Below are 22621 nucleotides of genomic sequence, written 5' to 3'. Positions count from 1 at the left end.
TTTCCCCCACTCAATCAATCCTTCACCATCTGCTGAGCCTGCTGGCAAGTGCCAGGCAGAGCTGGGGGTTTAAGGGACACGACTCTTGCATCTGGGTATCACGACAGGGCCTCAAGAATTACCAGCAGCACCAAGCAGTTTTAAGCCTCTTCTCAAAGGTGTTTCCTGAGAGCTACATGGAAATGGAGGGAAAAGCAGGAGAGTGCAGGTGTCTGGAAACTGAGATGATGGACAAACCATGATCCTCCAGAAAGGAGCAAAGTAACTCAGGATTCTCCATCAGCAGTCAGGACAGGAGAGCACAGCACACTGCAGATGCTTGGAACACGCTTTGGTTTTGCAAGGAAGGCAATAAATGCAAAGCCCTGAAGGACAGCAGAGGAGAGGCTCATGTTAAAACATGAGAGAAGCCCTCAATTCCCAGGATCCTGCCTGAGTTCAGCAGGCAGTGCTAAGCAGATGGGTTCTGTTTGTTCCATGCAGTGCCTCAAACAGGGCCAGAGGCCTTTCCCAGTCATGGACCCTCAAAGTGATGAATGACAAAGTATTAACGCTATTAACTTAAAAGGATGATGCTGCATCTTAAAATAAGTTTCATCCTCAAAAGGTAATCACTAGGTCCAGCAGAAGAATATTTTTAAAGCACACTATCTTTGGAGGAAGGTCACAAATACCCAGAGAAATCTGCGTAGACAAAATGAAGACCAGAGTTATTTACAAGAGACAAGAAAGCTGCGCACACTGATATAAAAATAAGTTTTAATAACAAGAGGAATTCTCTTGTCTTATGAAAGGGTCAGAAGGGCAGCAGTCTCTCGGAATCTCATGGCATATGGAAGCACAGTAATGAACGTTATTAAGATGATAAAAGGACTGACCTTTGGCTAATAACATCTCAACAAATGCATTCAGGGCTCGTATTCCAAGCTTTTATGAAACAGAGACTTTACTTTAATGTGTGCATTGTTTCTGGGGTGAGGAGGAGGAAGGATACAGAAAGGAAGGGGCCCTGAACACACAAGGAAAGGATGCCAATGTTCCAGGAAAGGATTGCTGCTGAGACAAAAGTATGCAGGATTCAGGAGAGGAAGAATTAAGAGACCCTTTAATAAGATCTCTCTAATGTGTAGCACAGATCCCTTTGTGACCAACAGGATTCACCTCACAGAGACTGAAATAGCACACACGCCTCAGATGTGATGTGCACAGTCTGAGAAGACATCCAGGACAGAGTCCTTGGCTCAAAACTTCTGCAGGAAGAACCAAATCCCTACAAATGGTTACAGTTGTTCCCTCCATAACTGGTTTGTGTTTCACAGAATTCATTCCAGTGCCCATCTCCAGTTCCTCTCTGCTTACTTTAGGACAGCAGCCTGCAACTTCCCAGATCAAGCCACTCCCAGTGCCATGGACAACTCTCCAGGCTGAGTTCATTGAGAAACTGCCACCCTTGGAAGCAGGACTGGCTTTTAAATGTGCACACAGATTTCAGGGAAAAGTTACATTAGTAGAGGTACAAAGAGTGATTTCACTGTTTTGAAGTATTTTGCCTGTTTTATGCACCAGAATAAAACCAGGTCACAGCAGGAAGGAAGAATGTTGGTTCTTAGCTCAGACAGAAAAATGAGCATGTTTTAATTTGGATCTCAAAAGAGACAAAACCTCTGCAATGATGCAAAAAGGCCTTGTGCCTATGGAAAAGTTAAATCTAACTGCTCTGCAGCAAGGGCTCCCACCCTGGAAGGGCTGACAATGCTGCGTGAGAGGTTTCCCGTGGAAGGATATTGAAAGTCTGAAATTTAATAGAGAAAAACAATTCAGTTCAGATCTGCTAGGCTTCAAGCAAGTCGAGGGTACATTAAGTCCTTGCTGTAATGTAAAATTAACTTATTTAGGGAAGAATTTAAGTGCTACTTAAAGTACTGAAACCACGGACTGCAGATAATATTTCAGAAGTCAGCAGAAAGCAACTTAGGAGACTTTTTGCTCTCTCACCTCAAATTAAAAAAAAAAAAAAAGGAAAAAAAAAGAAAAGCAGCAGGCCACTCATCTCAGTTTTCACAGCTTTATACACCAACCTGGAGAACTTGTAGTTATAAGAGGAATTACAGAGGAACACAAGCATGCACACAATGATTTATTGCATGTCTCGCCTGCCCAGTGGCGCAGAGAAGCAAGAGAGATGTGGATTATATACTGCACAATTTTAATTCTCCCACCCAGTAAACACAGCAAATATGAGTACAGCCTGTTCCCATTTAATGGAAGGATCCTTTGCTATTTGGGCCATGATGCTGCTTACATCAAATCTGGTGGAAAAGTTTTGTTGAGACTTCTAATAAGGAGAAGGGATTGTTCTCTCAGGAAAACTGATGATTGATCCTTTCACTGCAAAGCAAAAATCTACAAGAAAATGCCTTTGAAAAGTGATGACAGTACTACAGCTTGAGTCTGAACATCCCTGCCCACATGGCTTTGAGGCACCACTCCACCACAGGGCTCAGGGGAGAAGGGCCTTTTGGAAAACTTCCATTTGGACAATGAGGAAATCTAGGAAAATTTATACCAAGGGGAGAAAAAAAAAAAAAAAGGCAGCTTTGCACCAACTGGTTTGGAATTTAAGGGAATTTTTCATTCATGAGATCGAAGGCAAACGAGTGATCAGCTTCAGGTATGTGCTTGAGGCTCCTAAAACCCTTAAAGAACAAGTGACATCTCCTTTTCCACTGCTGGAGGAGTGCTCTCACAGGACCAGGCTGCCTGGTGCCTCCAGCAATAATGCCACCATTCTGTACATGACAAATGTCTTAGAAATTAACCTTTTGCTTTTAAGAATCGCTCCTCTTCTCAGGAACTACTTCAAAACATTCTGTTCTACATTTCAGCCCCAGATTTCTCAGAAATGCCTCTTCTCTGCTGCTTTGCACGGATAGCTCAGCTTGTTCCCATAAGGGGGTTCAACATAGAGAACTTTTGTGTGGCCTCTCCAGGCATTTCAGAGGAAAAATAAAAGGATAGACATGAAGCACTTTCACATTCTCTGAAAAAGACAAAGTCATGCTCCTCACTACTCCTTCCTCAGTGCCTGTCTCAAAGATAAAACCTCCACTTCTAAATCAAACTGAAGAAAACATTTGATATCTTGGTCTAGGAAAAGCTCCCATTGAAGCCAGCAGGAATCTTTCCACCAATTTCAGGAAAAATTGAAGCAAATCACTACCAAACTACAAACTCTACCCTACATGGTCTTTGTTTTGTTATTGCTTTTTGTTTTTTTCAGACTTGAGCTGGAATTAGCATTCTCAAGGAAGAGCACAGCTAAGTTTTCCTCTTGTGCTACTCGTACAAGCAACACAGCAAAGAGCCTTGCTTGTCATGCACTCCTCCAGCTCTCCCACACCTTGGGGGCCATGGAGTGTTTCCAGCTTAGCCCCCTGCTCCAGGAGGGTGGAGGGAGATCAGAAACCTGATTTGACACCTGATCTAAGAGGAAACCTTACTCTGCTGCCTGTCAATGCAGTAGAAGATTAAAGCAGGGCTGGATGGCAATTTGGAGAAGTTATTTTCTCAAGCTGCTGAACTTCCTCTTGCATGAAACCCTTATGGCTTCTCGTGTCCTTTTGATGTTAAGATGGCCAAAATCCCTGTCAAGTAACAAACCAGAACCTGGTGCTCTGCATTAAGGAAATTAAAATCAGCAGTTTAACTTCTGAGATTAAAAAGCAAATCCACCTCCCTGACCAAGTCCTCCAGAATTCCCAGGAGGCCCCAGAGACATTCCCCAATTAAGGATTCATCCTCTGTTTAATCAGGTGGGCTCCTCCTTCCTAATCAGATCACTCTCCCCTACACTCTGCTGCTCACTGACAAGTTCTGCACAGATAATACTCTGCTGCCATCCACCAGCTCTTCATGCAAAGCAGCTGAGACAAATTAGGAAGACAAAGTTGTTAACAAAATAATGCCACCAATATTCAAAGCAGCTGCAGCATCAGGAAAAGGTACAAAAAAATGACAAATGTTTACCTGTTTATGCCAAGATTTAAGTTAAACACACAAAGATGACACATTCGTGTCAGAATATGGAACTTGACCACTATTCCTGCTAAATACACACTATACATTCTTTTAATAGCCAAGCCCAAGTGCATGAATCCTTAAGGAAACACAGCTGGGTGGTCAGGAGAGCAATGGAGGAGTTGTGCTTTTCCTTCGGTTTGAGGGGTTTGCTTTTCCCCCTTATTTTAGGTTTTAAGCCAAAGCAGATTTTTCTAGCACTGCTTCATCCCAGTTCAGAAAGCAGAGTTCTCCTGCAAACTCAATATTAGATGTGTGTTTTGCTGGATGAGCAAAATTACATTTTATTTAAAGTGTGGGACAATGAAATAACACTGCAGATTCATTTCCTTTTATAAGTGCTCCTGGTTGGATTTCAAACACTGGGAGAATATGGGCACAGAGGATTTTAGTTACAAAAACCCAACATTTTAATTAACTGCTTTACTGCAGATAGGGAATTCTGCAAAAATTCCCATCAGTATTCAGGAGCCATTAAAAATAATCTACATTTTATGCCTAAACTGATTAGTATCTATTTCACTGTGGTATATAAGCACAGCTATATTACATTTAATTTTTTCCCTCCCTTAATTCCAAGTTACACTTTTGGTTTACCCTCTCAAATTTATATTAGACTGTTGCTTCCCAAGAAAAGAACAGAATTTGGTTTGCAACTGGAATTGGCACAACCAGTAACCAGCACCCAGCTGGGAAGCAGTGGCTGTTTATGCCCTTTCCAGTAGGTACCCACACACCTGGGCCGAGTGTTTCCACAGGAATTGTTGTTTCCCCAAGTAGGTCAGTTTTGTTGTTTCCCCGTTACTCCTTTAGAAGCAAACAGCAAAATCCAAAAGTGAACTCTCCAATCCTGCAGCAAGTTTCCCCCAGCCCAGAGTGAGCCCCCAGATTTTCCTGACCTGGATCATGTAGAGCTGGGCGATGCGATATTCTTCCACGCTCATCGGAAGAGGAATACGATATTCCTTTATGAGCATTTTGGATACAAAAATCTCTTGTCTGCTCAGAAACACAATCCAAAAGCTTTTAGTAAAGGCTCCTTAAATAATGGCAAGGAAATGCATCGAGGATCCCTGAAACAGACAGAAAGGAGGGGGAGGAAAGAGAGAAGTGGTTATTTTCCATTCTTATGGCAGAACATCTTATTTAGGAAAAAAAACAAAACCAACAACAGGCAAACATTAATTTTTGTAATAGCTATAAGCGTAATAGCAGAGAGAAGAATCCCTGGAGTGCTACCAGACCTTTGATATCAAATTGAACAGAATCTTTCAAAAGAATTTTGATTTGCTCCAGGGGATACCATCAAAGCTATTACCCTCCTGACCTTTGCCATCATAACAGACTTTCATATTCAACAGCATCTCCACGGAAGAGATGTGACAAAAGCTCCAAATGAATAGGCAGATCTGCTGCTGCCCACAGTCTCCAGTGCCAGCAACACACCAGACATGCATCCTCTCAAAAGCATCGGGTTTTATCCTCTCAAATTCATTTAGTACCAAGAAAAGCAATAATTCAACTTCCTCAGCCCTCAGTAACAACATGATGAAAAAAGACCTTTGTATTCAAAGAATAAAGACAGCAGAAAAGTACTTTTCTTCTCTGCTTTATTCTGAATTATAGTCTTGGTAGGACCCCTTTTTTTTGCACCTCCAAAACAGTCTGCTGGCAAGATCCTCCTGTCACTTCTGTCAGGCTCATTTTTACACTCCCACTGCCTGAGAATACAAAGATCAAACTGCAACAGAAAAAAATCCCATTGTACCCTGCCTCAAGGCACTGTAACAGAATTACTGGTTAAGAATTCAGGGAATACAGCATTAACTATACCACAGGTCAAAGCAGGAACTTTTCAAATACCTTTAACACCCTCTATGGACTGTGGATAAAGACAATAACTTTATGTAAGGAAGGGGGAAATAAAAGGATGGCTGGTGAGGAAAAGAGGACACAAGAAGCAAAGTCTGTTATCAGCCCGAGATAGCCTTGGCACGATCTGGTGATGGCTCTCATAGCACACAAACCATTCACTTGGTTCCTTCTTGTCACCAAAATCCACCTTCCTGCTGTGCCTGCTTATTGGATATCTTCAGAGAGAGCTGCTGCAGCCAAACCAGCTCCAAACTCTGTGACTGGTGAAAACAACCAACAGAATAAACCCAACCAATTTATCTTGTGGATTAAACCATGATGTGGGAACCAGGAAACCACACCACTATCAGCAGCCCTTAGTGCCAGTCAGTGTTTGCACAACACTTCACCAACCTTTTACGAGGTTTAGAGAGGTTCAAACACATGCCCATGGTCACAGAGCAACCAGGGACGACACTCAGTATTTATAACCCAGGTTTACTGCGACGTCTCTGCCAGAGCTGCCCCAGTGCTGAGCACACGTGGGGACACTGCCCAGGGACACTGCCCAGGGACACCCAGCCCTGTGCCACAGGGCCCCCAGCTCCCCTCCCTGTGACTGCCACATTTCTTATCTGGCACTAAAGCAAATCCACCCCGGACTGACTCTTCTGGAATAGTGATCTGTCTGGTGCTGCATCATCTAAACAATTTATTTCCAAATTCAATTCTCTGCCGCATTTTATTGCTGTCAGAGCAATCTGTGCGCGTGGAGGGGAGGATAAAAAAGTCTCTGCTATGGCAAAGCCTGTAGAGAACAATTCTGAGAAAACTGTGCTTCCCTCCACTGAGCTCTGCACGGAAGTGTGTGCATCCACACACACGTGCAGGATTTCCTCCATCAAACTAATCCTCCAGAACAGGTGGAGATAATCTCATTAAGTGGTTTTTAATTAGTGTCATGGCAAAGAACAACAGTTACCACCACAGGATAGATCTCAAGGACCAGATCTGCAATGGTGCCAACTCCAGGATCCCAGTTCTTAGAGCTAATGGCAGTGGGAGACTCAGCTACACATCTTAAACAGTTTGTTGTGCTTTAGAGATCTTTGAAAATTAGATTTAAAAGCTTCTCCCCTTGTTCCCCAAATGCTCTGAAAGTGATTCTGCTCCATCATAAGGACATCAGTCACGTCCGCCTTTGCTGCTTGCTAAAAACAGGATATTTCTATCGATTGGAAGAGATGAATAAAACAAAAAATAGAACCTAAAAAGCAGTAAAATGGCAAGAAACCAGTACCAACATGGAAAAAATGTGTTTATAATGAAGTGCCAGTCAGGTAATAATTCAGATGGCTGAGACAAAAGAGGGTTTATTTTATTACAGGCTAAAAGTCCCAACATTTTGGCCCCAAGCAGGCACAGCAGCAGCCTTGGCATGCAGAGCCTGTCTGGTCACAGCACTGGCTCCTGCTCCTGCTCAGCTTCTACAGGAGCTGAGGGTTCAGTGTCAAGTTCCCTTCAGGTTTCTCCTTCCCTGTGGTCAATGATTAAAAAGCAATGTTTGGGCTCAGCCCACAGGACTGCAGGCAGCAGCAGACCCTGAAGAAGGCACAAAGAGAACAAACTTGACTTGTTTGCCTGGTTTTACTTTTTAAAAAAGAAAATTATCGAGGTAAGTTTGCAGTTTGGGTTGTCTTTGAGTTGAAAATAACCTGCTCTTACCCTTTCAAGAGAAGTGGAGCCCAGGTATCAAACCATGAAATAAAAACATGGGATTTCACCAAATTCAGATCTGGGAGGAACACCATTCCAGGTGGGAAAGAGGTGACAAAATGGCCCTTTCAGACAACTCACTGAGGACAGTGACTTCCTTCCAAAATCTTGGGATCTTATGGAAAATCAAAGCTCAGCAAGACCTCACATTGTGTTGTATGAACAAAACATGGGAGTTTTTCTGCAGAAATGATGGGAGAGAGGAAAAAGCACTCCTGGAAGCAGGGGAGCCACCACACAGCTCTGGAAAATGGGTGTCAAAATCCCAGAAGTGTCCTTGGCATTTGTCTGCACCCAGCCCATTGCTAGAAGCAGCCAGAGGTGTTTGAGATGCTCCACGTGCTGGGATTAGCAAACAGCCAGGGTTTCACCACTGGATTTTGGCTACACCAAGTTGAACTTTCCATAGATTTGCCAAACCCCCGTGGCTGCACAACTGGAAGATCCAGAGGCTGTTTGCAAACCTCAGCCTGCAGCCAGCTTCCCAGCAAGAGGAAAGCAGCGGTGACGCAGGACATTTCCAGACTCGCTGTGTTCCTGCTATAGCCAAGTGGCACATTTGTACAGCCCGTTATTCAATTTATACCCAGAGCTGTAGTAACTGTGAGAGCCAGGCGCATAATTTTATACCTCAATTATTTTAAAATCAGGTTCTCAAAGCATCATAATTATGCTGCAGAGTCAATATCCTGCTGCGATGAGTCAGGTCCACCTCTGAGCCATTGCTCCAGGCTGTCTGAAAGGCTCACGCACAGCCTGCTCCATTTACTTCCAATTTTAACAGTCTCCCTCACAACAACAAACTCCCTAAAAAAAGTGCCCGTGCTTTAAAATCAAAGGAGGATTATCTGGATCTGCAGAAGCTGAATAGACCTGAAGACCCAGCAGAATCTCTCCATTTAACCCACGAACTTGGTGTTCACTTTGGGAGTGTCCAGGCAGCCGCCCTGGTACTAAAGGAGGTAGCAAAGGGCTGATAATAACTGGCAGCTTGTAATTAAGGATTAAGATGCAGTGTGTGAAGAAGGGTGGTTAAACTGTGCTGCTGGAGTGCTGGAGGCCAAATCCCAGCCAGCTTTTCCCAGGCTGGCCCTGAGGGGATGGAAACTGAGTGTGACAGCAGAAATCCCAGCTCCTCCACAGGTTCAGGGTAGGAGAACCACTCGTGCTGTGGGTTCAGGCTACAAAAGGGCTGCTATGACTCTTCCCAGCTGTCACCTCAATGACTAATTTTTGACCAGCTCACGTTTTCCATGCTCAGGTTGCTGAGCAGAGGCTTTTCAGGGCTGCAGTGAGCAACACCCCAGCAGCAGGAACCCACCTTGGGCCATGGCTGCTGCATCCCTTTTTCAACAGAGAAGAAAAGGCCCCAGACACAGAGAGCAACTATAATGAGCTTTTTCCAGCCTCACACAGGACATTCATTTTATGCCATTATAAAGTTAAAAGGAAAACCCATCGTGGAGGGTCACACAGCAGCTGGTAGCAGAAGCAGGTCCCAGCCCCAGGTCTCAGGTTATGATCACCCACTGCCTGCTCAGGGCTGTGCTCTCTGTTGAAGCTGAGAAAAGTCTCCACTATGAAAGAGCACATTCACGAGCTAAGGATTGATATCCTTGACTCAGCTATTGAACATTTTTCCTTGCAATATTTCCACATCACCAAGAAATTGAAGATAATTAACAGAAACAACTGTAAGAAAACCAAGCCAAACCTGTAAAGGCAGAAGGATGAGCAAAGGCATTACCTGGAGACCTCACCTACCTCCCCTAAAGACCTTCCTTAGGCTCTCTACATCGCCTCTCTCCCCCAGGAAGATGCTTCCTTGAAGAAAGCAATATCAAAGTGATGCCAGCACTGATCCCAAGTGGATCCAACACTTGGACTTTGGGAAGCAACACCAGGCTTAGCAGCCCAGCCACCTTCCCTCTCTGCAGAGCTCCCTGGAGGAGGACACAGCGCTCTCCCACGACTGGAAGCACTGCACACTTACTGTGGATTTATTTATGCCTTTAGAAGCTGCAGCATAAATGGAAAACAGATTCCCAGGGCCCAAGTCAGCAGTTTTCAAAGGCAGCCTCGGTGCTCACACCTTGATTAATGCGGCAGTTTCCCTCCTGGCCCAGAGCAGTCTTGCTCAGCTTTATCTGTCCAGAGTGGCACTGCTGCAATGACCATTCCCTGTCACTCTCATCCTGCTTGCCCACAGTGTCCCTGTCTCTCAGAAGCTTTCTATGAGTATCTGCTTGGCCTGGTTGTCAAACCTTGCTCAGCCCTCACTTGCCAGCCTTGCCTGCCCAACCCTCTGCAGGAGCTGTGGCACACACAGCCCGAGATCCATCACAGGGACCAGCACAGCCTGGCAATTGTGCTGCCCACATCCCGCAGGACAGAGAGGAACTTCTTGGTTTGTCAGTGCTCAGCACACTCTAGGCTGGAGTGTGTCACCATGAATCTCTCATGATTGACCAGTGCTCTGTAAAGGTCAGGGGAAAACACAATTAATGAGGCTTTTCTAAGGAGATGAATAATGAGTGCTCGTATTTTATCATTCCTTTCTCTCCTCTCCTCGCCCAACCCCACCAAAGTGATCTCTCCAGTGGGACTGTTTCAAGCCATGTCTACATTGGAAGGTTAAAAAGCCTCAACATTTCTATGTAGCAGCTTTGTGGCCACAAAACACTCATCACTACTCTCAAAACTGTCTCTCACACACACACATGCACTAAGCTGAAGAGACAGAACGAGCCTTTTAAAATCAGCAATTTTCAGTTTTCATAGTGTGGGTTGTACCTGCTCACTGACAGCTAAGCAGATTTAAAAACTCATCAGGCCTGGGGAGAAAAAGAAAAAAATAGATCAAAAGTTAAAGCTCCTTAAAAGTGCACAGTTCACACGCTCTGGGCTCCAAGGCCACTGTGTCAGTGTGTGACTGTTCATCCTAATCGCCCATCTCATCTGTCACATCTTCTGAGAGAAAAATTGCCATGCAGATGTTTGCACATCCGAGTTTCATGACCGAGCTTAGATCCCATCTGACAGTGAATCAGCAGCTCATGAACAAGTGCCACAACTGCAGCAGCCCTTGCAGTGCCGGGGCTGCTCGTGGGGATGGCCACTGCCTACAACACGGGCAGGGAAGGGGGGAGGAGGACAAGGACGACACCAGCATCTGTGGAAATCAGCTTTTCCCAGGTGTAGGGCAAGCTCCAGAGCTCTGGAAGGAAGGCAGCACAGCGAGGGGCTGAGGACAAACACTGCTTGGTAAGACAGGGCAAACAAGTCGCATTTACAGTACTTGATCTTTTTTCCATTATTAGATACAATTTGACGTCACTTATAGAATTTAAGAGCTCATTGTAAAGCAGACGTTTATTACAACTGAAGGATGGAAGCAGTCCAAATGCAATATAGCGACACTGGAGCTATTAAATCTTGTTATAGTTCACTGGGCAGCCAAATACTGGCTTGAAGCAATGTGAGGAGAAGGGGAGGGGGGAAAGTAACACCACAGCAAAGTGTGCACAACACCCACAGCTTTTCTGCTTCAACATTCTCGGATATTGTGCTGGTTTTTTGTACTTTCCATTCCTATTACTCCTTTAACACCTGGGAGAGGAAAAACTGACTCCCTTCCTTGTGCTTTGTAAGTGATGCTGTGGTGCAAAGCCAGCCAGCCCTCCCCATGCACACACCGACTCCAGGGGGATCAGGTGAAGTCCATCAGCTGAACTTTGGCTGGAAAATTAACATTTCAAGTCCTGTCGTGCCTGGAGGTTATGCAATAACGAACTAATAAAGAAGCCATTAAAAGAACTAATAAGAACACTTGAGCCACAGATGAGTTCAGAGGGAAAGACAAACCAGCCTCTAATCCTTTTGCTGATACTGGGGATAAAGATGAATATTAAAAAGAACGCTGACATTAAAGTTTAAACGTTTCCAAGCAGTATGCACGAGGAGAGCAGCCACAAACCTCAGTGTCCTGTGGCCAGGCTGCAGAGCCTGGTGAGCTAAAGGAACTGGGCAGACCCTGCCTTTAATGGGGCTGCTTTTAGTCCAAGACTCAGCATTATCCACTGAAAATAGGCCAACGTTACACACACAAATACATAAATATAGATGTGTAATATATATTTTATATATAGATACATATATATATATATAGACATACATATATATTTACACACACAGGGAAACAAAAATAAAAGCAGCACTGACAGTGTGGCAAGTACAGCGTGTTGGCTGAAAACAGACTGAAAATTGCTGGCAGCTCATTGAACTACTGTAAAGAAAAATCTATGGAATGCCATAGGCAAACAGCATAGACAGGATTTTTCTTTAGTTGGTGGCACATCCATTAGTCTGAAGGGCCACTGGCATGAAGAAGTATGGCAGAGAGATGGGAGGCAGGCCAAGTTTAACAACAAAATAAACATATCTCATTTTCCAGGTAGCCTCCCTGGGAGGTTATTGCATTTACACTTCACAGCTCTGGGTGGTACAATCCCTCTTCCTGACAGAAGTCAGGAGAGGGAGCACAAGGGAGCTTGGGTGAAGTTCCCACCAGCTGCTCAAGGCTTCACTTGTATTAAGCAGTAAAATCCCAAGCAAAAATCCATCCAGACTCTTACAGCCCATGTCCACACCATCCCTGTTCTTTCTTTCCATTAGTGGCTGCACTGGAAATCACAGTTTTATATTAAAACATCAAGAGCAGAAAGTCATGAAAACTCCCACTCTTTCATCTTAGCAGTCACTGAGCATGAAGGTAAGAAATTGAGAGCAGGGAGGCTGAAGCCCAAAGCTCTGTGTATTTCCTGTGCCTCTTGTTCCTACTCCTCTACACAAGGCACTTGAAAGCCACTCAGTCCCAAATCCATCACAGCCATATCCCAACTCCCCTGGAATGGCAACCACAGCACTCATTTCCCATTTTATAGCTTATTCATGGGTCTTTATGCTCATCTTTTCCAACCTACAGCCCACTTCAGGCTATTTCTCAATGTTCATTTGAATTTTTATCTCCAAATACTTGCAGATCCACTAAACCTGCTTTTGAGACACAAAAACGCAATTTTGAGATTTGAGTCAACATTGGACAGACCCTGGATTGCTTCCTCAGTAACTCCCTGTTCAAACTGAAAAGGGTCATCAACAGCTACTCCACTTTTTCAGTAGTTACAGTCCTGACAGAAAAAAACATTTTATTCCCTCGCTTATGCAAATATCATATGGAACAGGAAATGAGCATTCAAAGCTGGTTTAAAAGGACTATTTCATGAAAGAAAACATTGTACCATTGCAAAGGCAGTGTTAGAGCACTGTAATACTTCACACTGCTTTCATTAGGCTGAGACTTGCCTTGCCTAAAGGCAAAATGGGGATAAAGAAAATAAGTCCCACTCCATCAGAAGAAACTTATAATGACACCTAAAATTCTTACATGGGGAGCAGGACAGACACAGCAGTGAAGGCTGATGAATAATGGTGCAATTGAGGTGGAAAGTACAGGGCCATTTTGCACAAGAGCAGTAAAAGTTTAATATCTCTGTTGCGTCTTTCATCCATAACACCAACAGATTAACAAGGTTTCTGTGGCTGGGTAATTTCTTTGGAGTTTTGATCTTGGAAATAATTACACTAAATATTTCATAAGTGCCTTTGAAAGTTTTTTTTTTTTTCCTTTTTTTTTTAATAAAGAAAAAAGAATCGCTCGCTGCTCTTGGACTGCAGCAGGGTAATGAAAGTGCACAGCTAATCAATAACCACTTTCAGTTCATTATTCAGCACATTTTGGGCTGCTGTTTTTTCTTCCTTTCTACCATTCCACATCCCACATACGAAGTGTTGGTGCATTTTTAAACCATCACATCTTACTGCTTTTGCAAATCATCCTTAATGCTAACCACAACATGGAACACCCAGCCTCTAAATACCACCCACACCATCCAGAGGGTTCCAGGGTGTTTCCAGCTGAGCACTTTTGCCAGCTGAGACAGAGGAGGCTCAAGTGCCAGACCAGTTCCATTTCTTCTTTAGTCTAGGTAACAAATTGCTGGGTCATTTCTGTCCCTTAGTCCTCTTTCAGAAGTCTCAAGAAGTTTTGTCAGTCACTTGGACAGTGCCAGCTTGGGGGTTCTGGGTCAGGCAGCTCCAGGTCCCTCTCTGGGGAGCTGCTGATGGCACCACAGCCTTGGCTTGGCCACAGCTGTACCTGCACTACAGCCAGGAGCTCTGCACCAAAGCAGGATGCAATGGCCAGTTCAGGGAAGGAGAGACCCCAGGGACACTGCCAGCTGTTACCCACATCCCCAATTCTCACCTCCTCCACGAAAACCCAACACACTCCTTCCCCAGTCTGCCCACTCCATAAAAAATACAACCCAAAGGACACACTATGATCATTGAAAACATAGCTGAAACTGGAAACCGAATCGAGGACTTAGAAAAATAATAATAAGTTAATTCACCCAAGTCAAGGACAGGAGTGGTACCTAAGGAGACAAATTGGCAAGAAAGAAGGAAACAACATTCTCTGAGTCACCCACCCAGAGCAGAGGCACAGGAGCAGGAGTGCCTGGCTGGGGCCCAGCTCCTTGCAGCAGCTCCTGGTGCTTGAGGGATACATTAAAGCTCTGCCTTGGCCTCAGGGACAACCACCATTATCCCTCATTTGCAGGGAAATTGAGACATAAGGGAAAAAATTATGTGGTCCAATATCCAAGAGAGAATCAGTGACAGAGCAGATTCAAGACTGGATCCAACTTTTTCCACAAAATAATTTTTTATAAACAGAGGAGGGAGTGGGGTAGCTCAAGCAAATTCAATTTTCCCGATAATTGGCAGAATTCTGCAAGAAAAAAATGTGAAGAATTTTTTTCTTCTTACCAACTGCCTTTCAAGATATCAATAATTTCTGCAGAAAATAAATGATTCTTGAAAATATCAAATTTCCCCAAGAGCCCAGAGGTTCTCAGCACTCATCTCACCCCACTTCCTGTCACCCCCAGACAAGATCTTTTCCTGCTGGAAAGCACATGGGAGCTTCAAGAACTTTTCTGTTTTGTTGAAATCTTGGTAGATGCAGGCTGGGTCGATGCAGTAACTTGAAGTGGCAGAGCGGCCCAGGCAGCCTGTGACACTCAGAGCAGCATGGCCACAACCAAACACTCACCCTCCCTCTTCTAGAAGGGCTCTAGACCTCCTGTTTCTACAAATGACAAGGAAAGAAACTTCTCAAGATGCAAAGATGCTCAAAGCCTCACAACAGTATCCCCAAAACCCCATGCAAATAATCCTTGCTAGGGAAAATATTCTCAGATGTAATTAAGTGGTGCTCTGAACCCAATTTTTGCATTAATATCTTGGCCATCAAAAACCAAACTCATTTTTCAGCTGTCAAATCCACAAGACAAAACTTTGAAGCAAATCCTTTGGCCTTTAATTCTGACCCATTTTGCTGAACCTCTCCCACAGCCCTTCCCACTGCCACTGCTTTCAGAAAGCCAAGAACCGGCTTCACTCAGAATTCTCTCCAGGAAACAATTCACTTTTCTACAGAAAATTTCTGAATGTATCAAAGCATTTAACAGCCATAGAGCACATATTGTGGTTTCAGCCTGACAAAGCAAGCAGAGAGCCTTCCCAAGGGTGGAATTCTGCTGTTCCTTGAGGATTCGTGTGTGGTTTTATTCCTCAAATTAAATGGGATTTCAACCGCCTCCTCCAACTACAAATTCAGCTTCACAAGCCCATCAGGGTGTCTTGCAACAAGAAGTCATACTGCACATGTGGGTCAAAAGAAAGCAATTTAATGTAAATAAAAAACAAAAATAAAATCTGTTTCCTGACCCCCCAAGACCCATTCAAATAAACTTTTCCTTTGTTCCCCAACAAATATCCAAATTGTTTGGGGGTGTTCTTTTTTGAAGAGTCCCTTATAAGAGAGTGTTGCACAAGCAGGTTTACTAAAGGTTCAGGCACAAGATTTTCCTTTCCATGAGATGCACCATTGGATGGAAACCTTGTTCCAGCCTGAGCAGCTGAGGAAGCAAGGCACGAAAAGTGTCCAACCCCCTCAGTTCAGATTTCAGGGATGGCTCTGGGTGCTGCAGGTCCCTGTCCTGGCTTTCCAGCTCCTGCCATGCCTGCCCAGTTGTTTCACACCTTGGGAATTTCTCCATCCTGGCTGAGCCAGCTCTGTGAGCTCTCAGATTGCAGGAGCTGCACAGCCCCACATGCCCTTTGCTAAAGGGCATTACAGCTGTATTTATATCTGACATAAATCTGCTTTGTAAACAGTGACCTCATGCAGGAGCTGGGCTTTCTTAGACAGCCATGTCCAGAGCACACGTGTGTGCTGGTCCTGAGGGACACCCTCTCAAAAATCCCACAACTAAGAGGTTGGAAGTCAAAACCACCCAAAGCTGGAGGTTTGGCATATCCACGAAGTGTAACAGAGGAGCCAAAGGACTTCAACATTCCAGCTTGATCACAACACGGCATGAAGAAAAGGACAATTAGTCTGTGCAAAAGAAGCTGCCTGCAGTCTACAAGTAATGCAATATCTGAGGGACATTAAAGTTTGGACAGTTTAGTCCAAAATTCGCTGCAAATTCTGGCTCACAGTCAAAACAATCAGGAGCTGACTGAAAATAATACCAAAGTTCTCACTCCAGGCACCAGACCCTGTTTTCTCATCTCATTTCTATTCTTCTGTTTGCTGCCAATTCAAAGAACTGTGACCAAAAAAATCAGCCCATTAGTCTCATTCTTAGAAGTGTTAAACTCCTATTTGTGAAGTTAGTGTTATCCACTGAGTCCATAAATTACAGTTAAAATACATAAGGAAGCAGTCATGACATAACCCCAATTTAATCTGAACCAGGCCACCACAGTCAAAGACGTGTTTTTCAAAATCTTAATTAATTTTTAAAAGAATGGATTAAAGGGGGTTCTCAATTAAAAGAACACTTTAAGGAGACAAGCTAGAGAGGATTGTCCACTTTATTAATACAGCAATTTAACAGCTATTCAACATGTAATAACTTCTCATTAAAAGTCAACCCTCCCCCTTCTCCAGCAGATTAGCCACCCATTTGTCAGACACAATAGAGCTTCATTAGCCTAAAAGTTCCATTTCTGCTCTTCCACAGATTTGCTTTTATTTTGCTTCTGTCAGTAAGCAAAAATCCTGAATGGCAGCAAAGTCCAGAAAGCAATAACACAAACAGGGCCTTGGTCTTCCAGGGCTTCCAGAGAGTGTTTGGAAGCAGCATTCCCAGGAGTGACAGCAACTCCTGCAAGAATCAAGTAGGAAACCTTGGGATAAACCCAAGCCACACTGCCCAAACACACAGCAAAGGCTCATCATGAGCTGTACCTTGCCTGGAAGAGCTGACAAATGACACCTTTTCCACCTAAGGATTACCCACCAGCACCCCACAGCCTGCATGGAATTGGAGTTGTCATTGAAAAGAGGATATACAGCAATTTTACCAGAAGGTTCCCACTGCAATCTTGAGTTTTTGGGTTAAGCATTGTCATCATGTGTAACACACAAGCAGACACCTCGTTCTGGGTGGGTGTGTGGGTGTGTTCAACCTGTGCTGAGGCTCCAAGACCTGCCCAGGAGCAGGTGGGAGCTCAGACAGGGACAGCAGGGACAAGCCCTGGGGCTGGGCACCAGCAATGTGCAGTTCTCAACACCTCTGAGAAACCCATGTGTGCCGGAGACACAGACAGGAGACACAGTAAAGCTCCTGCAAGGGCAGCCTGCAACTCAATAAATTAACGAGAAGAGCCCTGGGATTCCAGTGGAGAAGCTCCAGAGCAGCAGCAGCAGCCCCGTGCTCCGTGTCAGCCACAGCCCCGTGCTCCGTGTCAGCCACAGCCAGATTCTGCATGGATTTCACTGCAGGATCAGAGCTCTAGGAAGTTCTTATTAAATGATAACAGAAATTCAAAGAGGTTACAGCTAAGGCTAATGCCACCCAAAAGCTAAAGCAAACAAAAACATTCCAGTCGATGATTTATCTGCACAGACCATTCAAGCTACTCTTGGGACAATTAACAGTCACATGCCCAAGCTTCAATAAAAAGGGACACCTTTCCTTGCAGCTCCTGCAATTTTCAGGAATGAATCCAGACATCAGCAGAAGAGGAAGTGCAGGATATATACAGCATTAGTTTCTAAGAGAATATTTAACATGTCACGTGAGACCAGCATTTTTAGCCAACTTGGGAGAAAATAGACAAGCTGCAAAGCTGCCCTAAAAATACCAGTCATGATAATTACAAAGAAGAAAAGCAAAGCAGAAGCAATGGCAGCACTAACAATCCATACTTTCAGTGACAAGCTGCTAACAATTTTTTAATTACACAGACCACTGCCAGAAGATTATCTCAGCTGCTCAGGTGTGCAATTCATGTTTTCAGTTTAAAAAAAAAAAAAGCATCAATAATTATGTAAATCCAGGACCCTATTCTCTTTGTTCTCCCATTAAAACACGAGCTTTTGCCAAGAATCTGCTGCCCCTCCTTCCTCAGGACAGCATTATTCAGCTTCAGCATTTTTAATAAAATTGATAAAGAGCGAAACAATCCAAGAGGTAGGAAAAGCTTAACAACATATCCTAGGCTAGAGGTGAAGAGCTTGGCTGACAGGAGCCACCCGAGGGTGAGATGCCTCCCTGGCCACATGTTGGTGACAGTGGCTCTTCCCAAGGCACAAAGCAGCTCCTGCAATGAGTAACTGCAGGGCTTGCAGGAGTCAACAGTTGTAACAGAAGATTTATTTTTGTCACTAAAATCAGCGAGGGTGACTCACAATAGACCCAGGGAGCCTCGCTGATGAGTTTCATTTTATGCAGTCACTTTTCACCCTTGATTCTCAAAAATACCGAGTGACAATAATGGCAATAGAGTATAATAGTCCTAATTAGCTAATGGGAGAGAAATCTTCCAAGTTCCAAACTAACCAGAATTGCTACTTCTAAAAATGCAAGGCAGTTGATCCCTGTTGATCTCTGAAATTAGAAGAGAAAGAAGAATGGCCATTCTCTTCTGCACATTCAGCAACAACATCCCGACAGCCCCATCAGGAGAAAGAACACGAGCAAGAGCTGTTCAGAGACCTGGCTCCAGGAAGATTTACTGCTAAATACATTAGAAGCATCTCCCACTGACAAAATAAATAGGTCTGACTCGATCAAAAACCAAGCAAATCATTGCCTTCTCAGGCATAGGTTAATGCTTTTTTCCCCCAACGATGATAAAGAGGACAAAAGGACAATGGCAAGCTTTGAAAATGACTTGCCAACTAAGTGATGGCTCAATAATTACATTTTGGAAAATTTTCCTCGCATTTCACACCACTGAAGCCATTCTCAAAGCAACTGAAAGCACCAGCAACAAAGAGAAGCCAATGTGAAGCTTGCTCTGTTGACTTGACTAAAGCAAAGGGCTGTGCTGGAGAGTGGACCTGGTGAAGTCAAATTTAGGACAACCACTACTGCCCTTTAAAGCACCAAAGTTGGTTGGAATCTTTACTTAGGACTAAAGTCCAGTAGCTTTCCTCTGAATAGGCGATCACATGGAAGCTATTTTCTTTTTGGAGGTTATTTTGAGCTGAAAATATTTTCCAGTTCCATGCTGACAGACAGATTATAACTACACTGTTTTACAGAATAATGGACACGTTTTTGAAACCTGTCACAGGGGAAAGTAGAGAAAGCTGCATTTTTCTCTTTACTGTATTTATTCCTGCAGGAGTTTACTCTTTCAAAATAAGGTCATGTGCTCCTTTAGCACAAAAGGACCCAACTGAGCAGGGCACAGCTATCTGTCCCATTTGTCATCCCATGCAAGATGAGATAATCAGATTAGCCAAACAGTTACAAATTGCACACATCTGAAGGAGAAGGAAGTAATTTTCTCATATTCCTCTCCCTGGCAATCACCTCCCAGAGTTCCAGCAGTGTCAGCCTCCCTAACGTTTCCCACTGCTGAGCTCCTTCAGGATTCAGGGACAAACTCTGCTGGAAGCCCCAGGTCAGTTTGTCACATTTATTGGAGAAAATGGTTTGCTGAGATGATGTGGTAAAAGCCTGCATTAATACCTCCAGTTCTATCCACACCTCCAGCAATGTTCCCTAAGAGCATTCCTGTGACTGGCTACAAAAACTCTCCTGGGAGAGGCTCCTCCACTCTCCCCACCCAAACCAACATGCACTGGGTGCAGCACAAGGGGTGATCCCAGGATAAAGGGGATGATTTACTGGGTTCCTGGTGCATCTTTCACCCTGAGTGGCCCAACACCTCTTCCTGTAGAAATGCTGCCAGAGCAAGGGCAAGGGGAGCACCCAGGCAGAAAGCTATGGAGCATAAAGATGTTTTAAAAACAGAGAAACAGCAAAGTGTGGTGTTTGCACCACAGGCAACTTTGTCCAAAATCCCACCTGAACCCTTGTTTAGGGTTTGGATGCCCTAAGACCAAAGCTTAAGTTATCATGTTCTAAAAGGGGAAGGGGATTAGTTAAAGAAATTCCTTTATGCCTTTGGAGTTCAGTTCTTACAATCTGCACTGAAGAGTCTTTGGAAGAAGCTCCCCGAGCTAGTGCAGCAAATGAGCACAAAGTTACCAGCAAGTACAACTCTCTTCCAGCTCTTCAGCAGGTGATTGACAGCATTTCCAGATCAAAAGCCTTGTACAGCACAGAACCATCCACCAGGCAACACCAGACTTTTTTTAGTGAACAGTAAATTGCTCATTTGCTGGAACACAAGGTGCCTCATTTTCCTCCCTAAGACACTACTAATCCTGTATGCAGGGCTAAAATATCTCTGCTGCCCAGCCTGGTGTTGTCAGTGCTGAGAAATACTGGAAACCAGAGTTCTTTGATTCACACTAAGGACAGCTGAAAAGAAATGTCAGCAGTTTTTATTTTTAAATGCATGGAGCGCTGTGCCCAGGGCTATGAACACTCCCAGTTCCCTCAGATGTTTTAGCACATCCCAGTTCCTCTGAAAAAGGTGGTAGAGATAAACCTTTCACTCAATAGTGCCCTCCTTGGGGTCAGCAACAGAAATCCCTCTCCTCCTTCATTCCCCAAACCAACTTTCCACCTCTGGGATGGCTCCCAGCTTGCATCACACCCGGGGGACTGGGGATGGTAAAGATCCATCCCCGAGCTTGCATGGAAACAATGGTTTGTGCAGCTTTTTGATTTGTTTCACTTCCAGAGGATAGAGAAATCATCTCTGACTTCCATCCCTGTAACTGGCACCCCCAGGTAATGTCAAACATCCTCTGGCCCTGTCCTGCAGCACAAAACGAGCACCAAAATAAAAAATCCCCAAAAGTTAAGCAGCACAGAGACAGACTGTGCTGCAGTTGGGAGGGTTACACACACCACCCAAACTCGTGACATTCCCATAGAAACCACGGTGGGAAAAGAGAAAAGCCTCAAAAAAACCTGACAAGATAAAACACACACGGTGAAATCTGTAATTCTGGCGAAAAAAAAAAAAAAATCTGCATGTGTAAGCTCCTCCCCAGCTTTCCAGCAGCTCAGGCACACAGAGCTAACACAGGAAACACCCAACTGATGCCAATAAAGCTTTTATTCAGATCCCTCAGGCTGCCTGATGGGAATAACCACATATTGCCAGTAGTGGTATTTCAGAGGACAAAGCTGTTGGGTATTAGAAATAACTTTTTCCCTGTTACTTATGGGACAGTTCTTGTAGTTAAGTGTCACTACAAATAAAGGTTTCCTTAGAGTGTGCAAAGCCTTTCAGAACGTACATTTTTCTCATTAGGGGGACCAGTCAAGCAAATAAATACGGGGATGTGCAAGAGAAGCAATTGATTCTTTCAGTCAAATACACATCCCTGTAGGGACAAAAAAATCCAAGAAAAAAAAACCGTATTACTACCAAGAGCACACAAGTTCGGCTAATGAGCTAACTGGCCACATTCAGAAAAAAAAAAAAAAAAAAAAAAAAAAAAAGAGTTAAAAAGTTAAGTGTTTTATCACACACTTCCCTACTCCAGACAAGTGTTTTCGTGCGACATCAAAAAAGAGAAAAAGAAGAAAAGGGAAGAAAAAGACAGGAATGCTTAGCAATGGCTTTTAAATCACTTGGGATGCTCTGCTCATGTTCTGGAAAACCATATTCCAGTGCTTGGCAGAAGCAAGGCAGCTCCACCAGGAGAGGCACAAACATGCACGGAAGGAAGTTTGTTACCAACAGAATCATCCCCTGATGCAGCCCCAAACCCCTTCCACACACAGGAATAACATCCACAGTGAGCCTGGTGCTAAGCTCGATTGACTGCACACCTCTGAGCTCTACTACAAAGCCAGAAATAAAAGCCAAGCCCAAATCCAGGAGGTTTGGAAGTGAATCTGGACACCAACACTCATCCAAGTCTCCATCCCAGCACGAATGCCACGTGAATCTCCCTCTCCTGGGATGGCTGGAATGTTACAAATCCATCACCCCTGTTTTCTTCCCCAAAGCTTTACACCAGCATCTTTCATGCAGAGCACATGATTTTCTGCTTAAGAAAAATAAAAACAGGATTGTTTTTTGGGTCTTGAGAAACTTGAGTCTGACAGATGGGTTTTGTCTGGAATTAGTTTCTAAATATAAACTCTACCTAGCATGCCATCAAAGGCAGGGTTAAAGACACTAACCACTCAATACATTAAATGGTTTATCTTGTTAGAGGTTTTACAGCTACTTAATAATAAGTTTTGGTAACCACTGACTGTATGCGTTTATTATTGTAAAACAGTCTTTAAAAAAATATATAATCTGTAATAACATAACCTTTCCCTTCAGCTGCATAAAAATGCTGTACTCCAATCAATATCATCCGTAGCAAGAAACTAAAAAAAGATCA

At 44.0% G+C, this 22621-nt stretch overlaps 1 protein-coding gene across 7 annotated transcripts in view; it reads right to left on the bottom strand.

Annotated features, from left to right (window-relative positions):
* Window positions 1-22621, bottom strand: part of PITPNM2 (phosphatidylinositol transfer protein membrane associated 2) — a 124722-nt gene that overhangs the window by 58000 nt on the left and 44101 nt on the right. For all 7 annotated transcript variants that reach the window (XM_014874906.2, XM_014874907.2, XM_014874905.2 and 4 more), the window contains one exon: window positions 4977-5150. In XM_014874906.2, coding sequence (XP_014730392.2) covers window positions 4977-5054 — 78 coding nt within the window. In that variant the 5' untranslated portion in view covers window positions 5055-5150. The remainder of the gene's footprint in view (window positions 1-4976; window positions 5151-22621) is intronic.

The sequence above is a fragment of the Sturnus vulgaris genome, chromosome 19 (genome assembly GCF_052056855.1).
Source record: "Sturnus vulgaris isolate bStuVul1 chromosome 19, bStuVul1.hap1, whole genome shotgun sequence".
Taxonomy (NCBI): domain Eukaryota; kingdom Metazoa; phylum Chordata; class Aves; order Passeriformes; family Sturnidae; genus Sturnus; species Sturnus vulgaris.
This window is presented reverse-complemented; position numbering and strand designations above follow the sequence as displayed.